General features: G+C 35.8%; 1 protein-coding gene and 1 long non-coding RNA gene across 3 annotated transcripts in view; one reads left to right on the forward strand and one right to left on the reverse strand.

Annotated features, from left to right (window-relative positions):
* LOC107660584 (rab proteins geranylgeranyltransferase component A 2-like) overlaps positions 1 to 15,182 on the reverse strand; it is a 57,356-nt gene that overhangs the window by 17,622 nt on the left and 24,552 nt on the right. Inside the window, exons 9-12 of one of the 2 annotated variants that reach the window (XM_016450043.1) lie at positions 10,487 to 10,564; positions 5,302 to 5,406; positions 3,013 to 3,076; positions 2,209 to 2,305 (exon numbers count right to left, since the gene is read on the reverse strand). In XM_016450043.1, coding sequence (XP_016305529.1) covers positions 2,209 to 2,305; positions 3,013 to 3,076; positions 5,302 to 5,406; positions 10,487 to 10,564 — 344 coding nt within the window. Of the gene's footprint in view, positions 1 to 2,208; positions 2,306 to 3,012; positions 3,077 to 3,811; positions 3,876 to 5,301; positions 5,407 to 10,486; positions 10,565 to 15,182 lie in introns of both variants that reach the window. The other variant, XM_016449964.1, reaches the window with a different exon arrangement.
* LOC107660719 (uncharacterized) overlaps positions 10,685 to 15,182 on the forward strand; it is an 8,190-nt gene continuing 3,692 nt past the window's right edge. Inside the window, exons 1-2 of the long non-coding RNA XR_001631036.1 lie at positions 10,685 to 10,695; positions 14,434 to 14,439. This is a non-coding gene — a long non-coding RNA (uncharacterized LOC107660719). The remainder of the gene's footprint in view (positions 10,696 to 14,433; positions 14,440 to 15,182) is intronic.

Below are 15,182 nucleotides of genomic sequence, written 5' to 3' on the forward strand. Positions count from 1 at the left end.
TATATTCATATTCATTTATAGAAGATTTCAACAGCAACATCATAAACAAGCATTACTGAACATACGTGCTTTTGTGGCCCACACTTAACTTCTGCAAAAAATCAATAACAACAGAGTCTACAGTAGATTATTTTTGATAACAAGCTAAATAAATAACAAGTAAATTACATTAGCTAGCCTGTTAAAACAATAGGTGTGTTCGACTTGAAGCAGTAATTTGATGTCACACACCGATCAGTCTGCGCAGCGCTGCTTCAAGTCAAACACACCTTATGTCTTGCCTGGCTGCCAAGCCTCTCTTCGCACAGCGGTGATCCATGCTCGCCATCTCCCCTTGTCTTTAGGAAACCGAAACATTTTTATTTTCGACAAGGCATTTGTTCTAAAGGCCAGGTTGTATCCCACAGCACAACAGCCTACGCCCAGCTTCAGTCTAGGGCTGTGCGATATGGACAAAAAAAACATATCGCGATTTCTTTGATCAATTTTGCAATTTCGATTTTAATCACGCTTTTGACACACACAGACATGCTTTACAGTCATTAATGCATTCAGTGTGAATTTGAAACATATTTCCAAAAGAAAACAGTGTAACAAACAGAATAACTTTCATAAATAACAATGGAGTTAATGATGGAGTCATAGCTGAGGTGGGCAGTGAACTGAGTGTTTTGAAGGACAGTTTTGACATTTGGCTGTGCTCTAAGACTATCAGTGTGTATCAGTGTTATGTTAGTTTTGGAAGATCACTGATAGTTCAAACTCTACATTTTGTAAATTAATACAGAACAGAAGCATTTATATACACTACTGGTCAAAAGTGTATAAATGTTTTGAAAGAAGTCTCTTATGCTGACCAAGGCTGCATTTACTTCTGATCAAAATACAGTAAGAACAGTAATATTGTGAAATAGTTGAATAGTTTTCTGTTTTAATATATTTTTAAAATGTAATTAATTCCTGTGATACAAAGCTGAATTTTCAGCATCATTACTCCAGTCTTCAGTGTCTCATGATCCTTCAGAAATCATTCTAATATGCTGATTTGCCGCAGGAGAAACATTTTTGATTATTATCAATGTTGAAAACATCTATGATGAACAGAAAAAAGAACAGCATTTATTGAATAGAAATTAATAGAAACCTTTTGTATCATTATAAATGTTTTCTGTCACGTTTGATCAATTTAATGCGCTCCCACTGCTGAATAAAAGTATTAATGACTTTTTTTTAATCTTGCCCAAACTTTTAAAAGGTAGTGTATCAAGGTTTTCAAAAAATAATAATCAGCAAAAACAGTTTTTGAAATTTATAATAATGTTAATGATCCTAAAAAATTCAGCTTTGCATCACAGAAATAAATGACTTTAAAATATATTCAACTAGAAAAGAGTTATTTTAAATTGTAATAAATGATTGTTTTTACCATATTTTTGACCAAATAAATGCAGCTGGACTTCCTTAAAAAAAAAACATGCACACACACACACACACAAACATATATATATATAAAATATACATCATGCTGCAGACGCACCGCTCCTGGAGCGCACTGCCGGACTGCAATCGTGTGCAGTGTGAACGCTCTGATCCGTTAACACGGGCGCGGAATAAATACGCACCACAGACGGAGTGTGTGAACCTGGCGTTACGTTTGTATGCCCGCCCGGTCTGTTCTGTTCTCATGCTCCATTTAGGCGCGCTGCATTCTGATTGTTTCGGATAGCATACTGCGGGAGGTCGGGGGCCCGGAAAATCGTGCTATAAAGCGATTTAGAAATCGCGCAAGCTCAAATCGAGATTTTATGACGATTTCGATTAATCGCACAGCCCTACTTCAGTCTACTCATAACCTTAACTTTAACTGCGTTTGTAGTTGCCGTCATATTACTAGCCACTAGCCAGACGATAAACAAACACAGACCGGAAGTTAACTTCAGGCCAGGCGCGAAGGTCTATATATCTTGTCTATATATACTGGCCTTGTAGATTTTGACTTGCTACAAAAATGGTAGTAATTGTATCTGTTAACTAGGTTGTTGGTACATTTTGGAACAGGCAAAAGGAAGATTTGCAAATTGTTTGGAAATCATTGTTACGCTTGATAAAGCGTGGTGCAACATGCATTTACCATATGATTATGGTAACTGTATAACTGATGTGTGATCATGGTATGTATTGTGTGATTGTGGTGGATGTGTAACTCACAGGTGCCAGGCATGCAGGTCATGGAGGAGGAACAAAGCTCCACCATCCTCACAGCTGGTGCAGAAGGTTCCAGAGGAGGAATCGTCACCAATGAGATCTGCCATTAAAACAGGAATCCACTCTCGCACCAGAAAGATTTATTTATCCAATTCTAAACCCGTAACAGCAAACAGAATTACTGTCCTTTCATTGAACGGGTTATTTTTTCCTCTCATAATTCACTTTGGAATGTTACGCTCAAGAACGGGACGTCAAAACTATTGTAACGATCCCACAAATCGGCTCTGATGTTTTGTTGCATCTATGCCAGCTGAATCTTGGACGTGTCCCAAGAATCCATCCAAACGTGATATGCAGCATAAAAAAGATGTAATGCAATACAAGTTGAAAAGCAAAAGTGCAAGGCAGGCAAGAAATGTGCTTCACAAACACACTCACAGCAGAGATGGGTCAATGCCCTTTAAACGTGCATGTGAATATTCAAAAAAAGGAAAGAAAGAAACGAACAAAAGAACAAATAAGAACTAAGAGAAAAACAAACAGAAGAACAAATAAAAGCACGAAAGAATGAACAAACAAAAGAATAAACGAAACGAAAACCATAATTCGAAATTAATTTATAATTTTCATAATTTGAAAACCAAATTAAAGAACATCAAATAGAACAAGCAGAAATACAAATAAAAGTATGAACAACCACAAGAATTAGCAAACAAAAGAACATACAAAATTAAATAAAAGAACAAATGAAAGTACAAACAACTGAATTTAAAATAAAAATAAATGAAAAAGAAAGCTTTATACCTGCTGATCAGATTCTGAAGGTAGTACAGATCTGTCTGTGATGAGCACTGCTCGAGATATCTGCCTGTGAAGATGGAGAAAGAGAATTAGAATTAAAAAAAAAAAAACTTTAAAAAGACTAGGAAAAAGAAGAGAACATATATTATGAAGGAGATTATCAGAAAAGAGAAAATTCAAACTGACCCTAAATCACATTTTGCCTTTTCAATTTACAGTAATTGCAATGAATATTTCGCCCAAAAAAGAAAATTCTGAACACATATGACTTTCTTGTTTTTGGAAACAACAAAAGACACACACACACACACACACACACACAGCAGAGATGGGTCAATGCCCTTTAAATGTGCATGTGAATATGCAAAGAAAGAAAGAAAGAAAGGACAGCAACATGAGGCCATACATAGAAACAAAAGAAAATAACAAATTTGGAAGAACAAATGAACAAGCAAAAGGAACAAACTAAAGAATGAACACAAATAGTAAAACAAATGAAAGAAAAGAGAAAAACAAACGAAAGTATGAAAGAACGAACAAACAAACAAATAAAAAAGAAACGAAAACAAAACAAAAAGAAAAATAAACGAAAGTACATAAAAAAGAACAAGCAGAAGAACAAATAAAAGTATGAACAACTGGAAGAATAAACAAACAAATGAAATAACAAATTAATACATTGGAAAAAAAAACAACAAATAAAAAAATATACAAAACTAAAAGAACAAATGAAGTACAAACAACTGAAAGAAAAAAAAAAACAAACAAACGAAAAAGAAATTCAAGAAAGAAAGCTTAATACCTGCTGATCAGATTCAGAAGGTAGCACAGATCGGTCTGTGATGAGCACTGCTCGAGATATCTGCCTGTGAAGAAGGAGAAAGAGAATTAAAATTAAAATCCTTAAAAAATGACAAGGTGAATAGGAAAAAGAATCATTAAAGACAAAGAACATATAGTATGAAGGAGATTATCCGAAAAGAGAAAATTCAAAATGACCCTAAACCACATTTTGCTTTTTCAACTGACAGAAATCGCAATGAATAGTTCAGCCAAATATCAATTACTCAGCCTTATATCATTTCCGAACACATATGACCTTCTTTCTTTTGTGTAACAATTAAAGATGTTTTGAGAAATGTTGTCACTGCTCTTTCAATACAATGAATGCATAGAATGACCAGGGCATTTTAAGCTCTCAAATCAAATTTTTGCTTCAGCATATACAAACTTGGCACAATTTGTATAGTATGAGAAACTTACAACCCGGTGGGGAGATTAACATCGCTTGACGTCAAACCTCACATGTTTGAATATATGAAATATGTGGAACATATTAGAGACTGAGGAGCTTGAAAATCTGTAAGTTGAAAAGGCAAAGTGTGATTTAGGATTCGTCACACAAAGATAGTTTAGAATATAGTGCACTAGTCATATGGAACATTTGATGATTTTATGTGCTTTTATAGATTTGAACATCATTTGCTTTCATTGTATAGAATTGCGCAGGATGAACATTATTCAAAACATCTCATTTTGCATTTCACAAAGAAGTCATTTTATATTTTAGGAAAAAAGTAACCTTATAATTACAATAAATTAAAACTTATAATATGTATCACTTTGGTCATTGGAGGTATAAAGTTTTATTGCAGTAGTATTAAATATATAAGTTTATGAAACTTATATATGTGACCCTGGACCCTGGATAAGGGTCAATTTTTCAAAATTGATATTCATACACCATCTGAAAGCTGAATAAATAAGCTTTCAATTCATTTGGTTTGTTAGGATAGGACAATATTTGGCCGAGATACAACTATTTGAAAATCTGGAATCTGAGGGTGCAAAAAAATCTAACTATTGAGAAAATCGCCTTTAAAGTTGTCCAAATGAAGTTCTTAGCAATGCATATTACTAATCAAAAATTAAGTTTTAATATATTTACACTAGGAAATTTACAAAATATCGTCATGGAACATGATCTTTACTTAATATCCTAATGATTTTTAGCATAAAAAAAATCTATAATTTTGACCCATACAATGTATTTTTGGCTATTGCTACAAATATACCCCAGCGACTTAAGACTGGTTTTGTGGTCCAGGGTCACATATTTGGGTGAAATGCAAGTGAAATGTCAACACTGTAGAGCCCCGCTCTTCATTATAACAGCACTACTTGCAGTTGGATGGGATGATCAATATCCGTTTTTCATGGTAGAAATGACAGTTTGTCATTAATTACAGTTATGAATACTAATTTTATTTTTGTGGGGTATTATGTGCTTACCTGTAAGCTGTGCTCTGTCTTTGTTCATCTCTGATGTACGAATCTTCAACCACAAAATGACTGCAGCTGATCCTCTGACCACGTGTATCAATCACAGCTTTAACTCTATGACGTATGAATACAGAAGATGCATCAGGACAAGAAAAAAATCTCAGTTTTCTTTACCAAAAAAACTGCTTTAATCACAAAAGGGTCAAGAGACGGTCAGGTTATGATTTGAAGATAAAATATTAAATGACTAGAGCATCATATATTAGCTGTCTCAACCTTCATGGGTCAGGTGGTTACTACTAAATGCTCTTCTTATAAAGAGAAGTGGTCTGTCTTTTACATATATCACTATAGGAATAGGATTTTTTGCAAAAAGTCAAAATGAGATGTTAATAATTGTGCATATTGCTGGAATAAATCCATGTTAGATTTTTATTAAAATTTGGGTCTTGAAACAAAACCAGTCGTGAACCACTGACTTAGGGCACAGGTTTGACCTTTCCTCCTTTAATCTCTGTAACCGAGAAGGAAAAGAGCGAGTGAGAGAGAAAAAGGAGGAACAGGAGAATCTGTTGGCTTGTTATGTCAAGAGTTATAAATGTGCTTTATAGGGCTCATTATCCAAACTAATGGGCTGGGGGTGACATCCTTGAAATGGACTTTCACAACACAATAAAGGGGCAAGAGAGCGTCTCCCTCCCCTGACGAAAAGTCAGGCCTCGGAATAATTCTCCCCCCAATGCCCAGATTGACTGCAGGACAGATCTGTTTATGTAAATGAAGATTTATTTACTCGGAGGAACTAGCAGAGGAAGCGGAGGGCTTCCAATCAATCGTCATGCAATGGGGTGAAAGAAAGCCATATGGGATACATTTCACAAACCTAATAACACCTGAGGGCAACCGTAGTAGGTCGCTTTTGCTCACAGGAAGCTGCTTCTGAGTCAAGCAAACAAACTACTTATTTACGTAAATGACTGCAGGGCTTAACGATAAGTTTAGACAGTCTAAGATTGTTTTAGGCCAATTGACATAACAGTCAGGTCAATCTTACATTGCATGACGTACATATATTTTTATGTTTTAACTCGAATATTTGTTTTAGTGTTTATTGAAAATTGAGATTGTTAATTTAGCGATTTCAGCTTTAGCTGTATAACTTTCATTTTTTAAAGCAAATTAAAAACCTAATGGATTTTTTATATAAATTCTAGAGTGTATATATATATATATATATATATATATACACATACACACAGTTGTGTGTGTGTGTGTGTGTGTGTAAATAAGTATAACTTTTTTATAAAATATATAATTTTTGTCTTCACAAAAAACCTAACTACAAATAATTTATTAGGTTTTTCATTTGCATTAATGTAAATGTAAACCTAACGGAATTTGAACCTAATAAAAATAAACATTCTACAGAATATATACAAATTTTTAAGCATATAAATGATTTTGATACAAATATCACAACAGTATCAAAAATGATGGAATTATTTGAACTTTGGGCAAGCAGAAAAAAAAATCCTTATTGATTGAGTCCTGGATTGGATTTTGTTCAACAATTTTTTTCGGCAACAATATATGTTTCACAATTATCTGCAGTGTTCTCTCAGTCAGTACTCCATGTAAGTAGTATACAAGTCAGGGTTTCCCATACATTGGTTTATTTGTGGCAGCCCGCCACAATATCAACACTGACCGCCACAAACAGATTTTCCAAAAGGCTTTGACTTCGTTGTATAAACATGAGCACTGTTTCAAAATCAAAACGCGGCATGGGTGTTGTTATATGAATGTATATTTTTTGAAGGGAACCGATTGTCTTCAGAAAAGTTTTGATGTCATTTTCATTTAATCCTTCTTATAATGCCTGATAAAGTAGCGTTCATGAGTGCATTACAGCCGTTACCGGGGAAACTGCTATTTCTGCTGCTCCAAAAGCACCTCCTGCTGGCGGAGAATGAATTTGTACTTTCAATAAGCCCGTCTGCTGTTTTATATTTACATTATATGCATATATATTTCCCCCAGGGGAAGTGCCGCCACACACAGAATGCAAGTCTGTGGGAAATACTGCAAGTGCATAAGTTTCTTCTGTCAGGGTGCATAAAACACTGAAATAGTGCTAATGATTCCGTTTCACTTGCAACCAAGGCCATCATTGGCTTTTTAGATAATCATAAGCATTCATAAATCACCTTCATAAACCACGTCAGTGGCCTCTGAACCAATCAGAGTGATAACCTTGCACCCAACGATGCATGCGTTCAAACTCATTTGAGTTTTACACACTTCTCTGCAAATGTGGTTTTGTGTTGGCTAAACAGATCATATGCTGAATGACACCATGACAGATATTACAAGCAAGAAGCTTATTTGTCTTGGTAAATATTGCATAAAATAGTATGCCATTGTTTTAAATCACTGAAAAAAATCTGTGTACACATTAATTCACGTATGGACAAAAGAGAGTATACTGATTATTAAATAGAAATATTTGAATATGAATAAATTTTTTTACACATTTTGCACGCTTCAAATGGAAACTACATTTTTTCATTTTAGTATTGCTTGCTCATGCAAAACAAAGTTATTCACAAATAGCGGTATCTTTTGCATTAAATTTCCAACTTGGATAGTCAACAGCATATGGGTTGGGTGCTTTCTTCAATGTAACCCCGAAAAAGGTATTTTATAACTAAGCAGAAGAAGAAACCACGAGTGACAGAAGAAATCATCACAGGCCACTCAAACGGTTGAGTTTTGTTGACGTGTGAAATTAATTCGGACAAATGAATACGGACATGTGATTGAGTTGCCTGTCGAGGCGGCAACAAAGCGGACAGCGCTGGACCGTTCCCGCCGCATGGAGTGGCAGGTGGGATTTGAGGGTCTGTAATCCTCTGCTGCATTATTAATCTGACTCTACCCTTTTCTGCTTTATGTCTGTAATAAGAGCAGACATAGGGCGGTAATTTATGATGCCAGGGAAATTAAAATCATTGTTCAGCCTGCCAGACACCTTGCCAGCTTTTTTTTTTCTCACCTTCATGAAACTTTTTCCATCGATGATGTATGGCGCTAACCTCCAGCGCAGGGCTGACTCCACACGGGGCGCCACTGGTGGAGGGCATGGACGGTCCACGCTACACTCTAGGCGATGCTTTATAGACTGAGCTCAGGGTCTAACGGACACCTTGGTTTGGAGCTCTGCCAGCTCCCACCCCAAATCCTCACCAGCCCCAGTCAGCTGAGTCTGGCTCCAATCCAATATGGATGAAAGAATTTGCCTTGAAACTTCTAAGTGCTCCAGTTATATTGGGGTTCTTTATTCCATGGCATTGGTGGCGATCAGAAAGAACTTACAGTAAATTATCAATTAAGGTCATCTTGGTTGTTTTTCGTATGCTACATTAAGTTTTGAGGAACACTTCTTGCTGGGCCGCTCAAGTAGAACTGACCGTAGGGATGGCTGACGGCATCCAGGGACAGACGTCACATATCAAAACTGACCTCTGTCAAATGACCTACTAAAAGAGTGAATAAAGTATGTTGGGAGATATGTTAGAGTTTAATATGTTAATATGTCAACTACATGATTTTCTGAAAGGTAGATGTTGGTAAGTGCTAGTCATAGAAGGATTGCCACACACAAGATTTTTATTTTTTTTTGCACAGCAGCAAAACAAAAACAACCACTTAAAATATTTATTTCTCTAAAAGTTGGACGGATTTATGAATAGGTACGCATACACATTTTTGCGATTATATTAGATTCTGATTCACCAGCTTTTGCTTTGATTCAATTTAGTTTTCTGTTTGTTTTGATTCATTTTTTATTTGGTTTTATGTGATTTTCATTCAGTCTTATTTCAGTTATAATGTTGAAATATGAAACAAATCCTCTCTGGGGTACTGCTGTAAATTATATGACTCTTCTAGAAAATAAAATATATTTAAATTCAATATTAACTATAATATATAATTACTACTAGATTTTAATAGTATTTTAAAAATGAACAACAGGGTCCAAACTATACTGTATAGTTAAACTGTTATTATAATAATGTTAAAATGATTATACATTGTCCTTTGGTTCACTGGTTGCACTATACGTTTTTTTTTGTTTTGTTTTTTTTGATTCACTAAAAAGAGCTGGTTCATGAGAGTCGTTTGTTCATGAATCGAACTACACTGTTTACTCTGTATGTTATAACTCAATTTGGACTCAGGGAAAATGTGACATATTTTGTCATGGAGCTGTCGTAACAGATGTGCTGCTGCTGAGTATAAGAATGTTTTTTTAATTTTAAGAATTGATACCGAGATCGCAATTAATCAGAGAAGCAATATTTTTACCCAGCCCTAATTGTGGTGATATGCCCGATTACTAGCTTACGAGCAATTTATGATTTTCTGATAAACTACAGGAAAATTCATCTAATTTGAGAGTTGCTGCGCCGCCATTATACGCCATAGCCTTTACAATAGTAAGCTAATGCTATCACATGTGTAAGTGTCCGTGTGCTACATCCAGAGGAATCCAAGCCCCCTGGGTCATTCAACAGCAAGATGAAAGAAACTCAATATATTGCCAAAGAGAAGGCCAAAGAATGAGAGAGGAATAAAGAGAGGGGAAAAACCCCAATCTAACCTAGTTTATGACAACAATCCACCTTTGAAATTCATTAAAGGCCTTTCTGGTGGGGCCTGACGCACATTATCAGCACAGATTAATCAAGGGAGACGGGAGATGAACTCTCATTTTTTAAGAGGCAGCAACAGAGGGCTTTTTTGTCTTCAGATGAAAATCAATTAGTGGAGGTAAGGCCACGAGGAAAAAGCGGCATCACTCATCGCCGGCCCAAGTGGCAGAGTCTGTGATTTGTCTTCCCAGCTCGGCTGCTTAAGGGGGGGCTGGTACCGCTGTCTCCCTGAAAATTAATTTCATATCTATATTCCGAATATCCCCCCCATTCACTCATGTGCGCCATCTCTTGGCCTTGTTTTCGAGTACCCTGTACACAAACGAGCTCTGATCAGCCTTGGGATACTGAAGTGGCGTGAATCAACCAGAGGAGGAAGTAAATCTACTTACCTAATTGAATTTCTGTGTCTTATGAGTTTTTTTTTTTTTTAAATGTGTGTTAATGTATGAAAACTGAATCAGTGGTGAGCTACTTACTTGTTTGCCGCCTTGTCCACAACCAGGCACTGCACTGAGTGCCGCAGACAATAAATTCCTCCAAATACGGCGCACATTCTGCAGGGAGACAAAATAGTAACACCTTACATACACTTGAATCCATTTATATGACATCCAATCTGAATGGACCCACTAAACAGCCGTAATTGCAGCTGATAGCATGACATTAAAAGGGATGGTCACACCTTGTCCACACGAAAAGGACAAAATCCAATTCATTTGACAAGGCAAAAATGTCACCAAGATTTTAAAATGTGTTAACTTCACAAGTTAAGCTTTTTGTCATATAGTCTTGCAGTTTTGTGGGGATAAAGCCTGCAGCTTAATATAGACAAGGACAAAGTGATTCAAATGTTCTTAAAAAGCTTGGAGACAAACTTAGACAGACAAAGAGGCACAGACACCAAGATGAATGGTCAGACCGACAGTCAGACAGAAGCTGTGATGTAATAGCCGACATACTTTGCGTGATTGCACATTTGTTGAATTATTTATAATGATACGAATAACACTTTTATAATAAAAGTAACTGTTCAGATATTGGTGTCCTTTAACATACTGCTATTTCTGCAGTTTTACAAAGGCAACAAGCCATTAGTGGCTGAGTTAGTGATGCTTTACATGATTACACTCTAAACCATAGTAAAAATTAGTGTACTGCACATTCTCTCATGGGTTATTCCATAAAAATACATTTAATTAAAATAAATAAACAAAGATGATTTATTTATTGATTTATATTCATGATTTATTTAAAGAATTAAGATTTATATTTTAAAGTAAAAGGCCATAAGATTTTAAAATGTTTTTGAAAGAAGTCTCTTATGCACACCAGGTTGCATTTATTTGATAAAAAAAAAAGTAAAAACACACAGTAAAAATATTGTAAAATATTATTACAATTATAAATAAATGTTTTCTGTTTTAATATATTTGAAGTATATTTTAAAGAAGTATTTCTTATTATTACCAACGCTGAAAACAATTGTGCTGCTTAATATTTTTGTGTAAATATATATTGTCATTCAAGATTCTCTGATGAATGGAAAGGCCAAAAACAGCATTTATTTGTAATAGAAATCTTTTGTAAGACTGTAAATGTCTTTACTGTCTCTTTTCAACCGTTCATTGCTGAATAAAAGTATTTACTTATTTCAAAAAATACTAAAAATCATACTGAACCCAATCTTTTGAGTGGCACATATACAGTATCTCACAGAAGTGAGTACACCCCTCACATTTTTGTAAATATTTTATTATATCTTTTCATGTGACAACACTGAAGAAATGACACTTTGCTACAATGTAAAGTAGTGAGTGTACACAGTACATGTTGGCATTCATGGTTCCCTCAATGAACTGTAGCACTCATGAAGCCCCAGACCATGACACTCCCACCACCATGCATGACTGTAGGCAAGACACACTTGTCTTTGTACTCCTCACCTGGTTGCCGCCACACACGCTTGTACTCACTTCTGTGAGATACTGTATATATATACACACATACATATTCACCTATATCAGCTTTTTAGAATGATTTCTGAAGTGTCATGAAGACTAGATTAGGCTGCTAAAAATTTGCGATCACAAGGATAAATTACATTTTTTAAATTTGTTAAAATAGAAATAACAACTCTATAATTGTTTTCTACTGTAATAATATTTCACAATATTACTGTGTTACTGTATTTTTGACTAAATAAAAACAGCCTTGGTGAGCCTTAAGAGCCATAGGAGACCTCTTTCAAAACATTAAAAAAATCTTAATTATTCTAAACTTTTGACAAGCAGAGTATATATACATTAACAAGGCATAAATATAGACCAAAAGAAATCCATCCATCCTGGGTGTACACCGCCGCCACCTTGTATGTAATGGGCAAGAAGGCAAGAGGTTAGGTATTAGGCATGTATAAGCATGTCTAAAAACACAGATGGTGAGATTTTGCTGTTCACTCCAAGCTCAAGAAACAGGGCAGGAAAAAAAAACTTCTGGCCTTGTCTGCCCAGATTAATATAGAGACATGGTATCTTAATAAAGTGCACAGATAAAAAAAAAACAGAGAGGCTAAATCTGCCAGCAATCATCTGGGCCCGTCTCCTGTCCTCTGCAGAACCCCATAGAGGCAGCGTGGAAGCCCTTTGATGTCATTAACCCTAACTGACAGACGTTTAAGCTGATATTACTCTAATTAACTGCCCGTTGTCGGCCGCAATGATGCAGTCGGGCAGAGAGCGTGGGCACTGCCTTTCCCTCTCCAGGCCCCAGCACTCGCCCTGGCGACATCACTCGCCATCACGGCTAAATTAACAGTTGTGAAAATCCAGTACCCCCACAAACCCCTGCTCTTTATAGCCTCTAAATGGCATTTCAGTTCCTATCAAGACGGGAATCAGGGGACGTGATTTTTTAATACGGTAGCAAAACAATGGAGGCCATTAATAGCTCAACGCCGTGACAGCGCGCTCACCGATGATTTATGAGTTTGTGTATAATTTGATTATGCTATTAATTCCACTGATTACAGCTGCAGCGAGTGTGGAGAAGGTCACATCCAAAATAAATCTTCAACAACTCCCTCTTTCTCGTCACCTAACACCCTACCCCCCTTCACCCCACCGACATCCCCACAAAACAACTGCCTCCAACTAGTTATTTCTGTAATTAAAAAGTAATGTAACAAGAAGCACAAACAAGCTTCGGGCTCTAATGGCAACATCACGGCAGAGCTTCAAAATAAATTGAACAGAGCCTTGTATGGACAGAGGCTTTTTTCATGCCGCAGGAAACGCAATGGTATGATATCCTAGTGTTTTCAGAGATAACAGGTTGAAATAGCTGAAGGCTGCAATCCATAATGAATTTCACTTTGCGAGTTAAGATGCTCTACTTTGTGTTATTGATATTGATCTATAAAAAGGATATTAAGGTAAAATAAAAAAATGGACATTCTTAAAGCTACCTGGTACTATAAGTCTCAATTTGTGCAACAATATTGAACGCATACTAGTGTTCAAAAGTTTGGAGTCAGTAAGATTTTGATGTTTTTCTAAGTAAACAGTAAGATTGTGAAAAAGTGTCACATAATCCTTCAGAAATCAAATCTAACATGCTGATTTGGTGCATAAGAAACATTATTATTGTTAAAAACAGTTGGACTGCTTCATATTTTTGTGGAAACAGTGATACATTTTTTTTCAGGATTCTTTGAGGAATAGAAGGTTCAAGAGAACGGAATTTAATGACATTTAGACATTTAACAGACGCTTTTATCCAAAACGACTTACAAATGAGGACAATGGAAGCAATCAAAATCAACAAAAGAGCAATGATATGCAAGTGCTATAACAAGTCTCAGTTAGCTTAACGCAGTACACGTAGCATAAGACTCAAACCACTGAATTTGAAACAGATTTTTTTTTTGTAACAATGCAAAAGTCTTTGCTTTCACTTTTTGATCTATTTAATTCAACCTTGCTGAATAAAATAAGTAATTTCTTTCAAAAAATGTTTTGAAAGGTAGTGTAACTAAGTATATAACAAATATATAAGATAAATAATACATTTGAAAGATGAACTAAAGATAATTTAACAATTAAAGATCAATTAAATTCATCATTATTGATGAATTTAACCCCATTTTATGCACAAATGCACCTACTCACTCCTTCAGGTTAATTAAATTAGTATGTTTAAATCTTAAAATAGGCAGAAACTATTAGATTATTCCATGTTTTCACACTGTGTTGTGTATGAGTCCCTCAATTGTTCACAGTGTGAAAAAATGGATCTCAAAATCCTAGTCATTGTTGTAAAAGGTTTAGGTATGAAGAATATGCTGGAAAACCAAAGCATGTGAAGGACCTGGATGATTTTTCTGAAGAACAGTGGGCCGTTTAACTGCTCAGGAGGGACTCGTGAGCAACTTGTGAAACTCATTATAAAACAAAAAAAGTTGTGAATCTTCCAATTAACGGCAACAAGGTAAAGTTCCCACAGCACTGTGAATGTTTAATGGGATGTGTTCAATAAAAACATGAACGATTATAATTGTGGTGTTTGTCTGTACATTAGGGCTGAACGATTAATTGCATTTGCGATAATATCGCGATATTAGGCTGCGATTACACTCGGTCACGTGACACGCAAGAGTAAAGAGGTGTGTTCGACTTGAAGATCGATGGGTGTAGCCTATGACATCAAAGTACGGCGAGAGAAAGCATAAGGAGACGTCCGCGCTCTCTAATAGCTCTCGCAGTACTTTGATGACACACACCCATCGGTATAAGCAGCACTGCTTTCAAGTCGAGCACGGGCCTTCAGCAGAAAAAAGAAGAAGAAATAAAACAGTAAACAGCCAAAGGACGTAATTAGAATGGGAGATGGATCGGTTTGTGAAAGCGAAGAGAAAAGCCATAGATGAAGTCGCAAAGAGTATAGGTCTTCTATACTCAGAGGCGGAGTACATTTTTTGAGTATCTGTACTTTACTTGATTATAATTTTTTCTGGGAACTTATGACTTTAACTTCACTACATTTGATTTCACTGTCCACTCTGTTCAAATTTGGATGAATGGCTACACATAGATGTGTTCACACTGTCAGAGCTGTGTGAGATCACTACCATCCTGCTTTTGTGGGGGTGGGTAGGGGTGTTAAATTTCTTTCCCC

Source organism: Sinocyclocheilus anshuiensis, unplaced genomic scaffold, assembly GCF_001515605.1.
Source record: "Sinocyclocheilus anshuiensis isolate Anshui unplaced genomic scaffold, SAMN03320099.WGS_v1.1 scaffold25, whole genome shotgun sequence".
NCBI lineage: Eukaryota > Metazoa > Chordata > Actinopteri > Cypriniformes > Cyprinidae > Sinocyclocheilus > Sinocyclocheilus anshuiensis.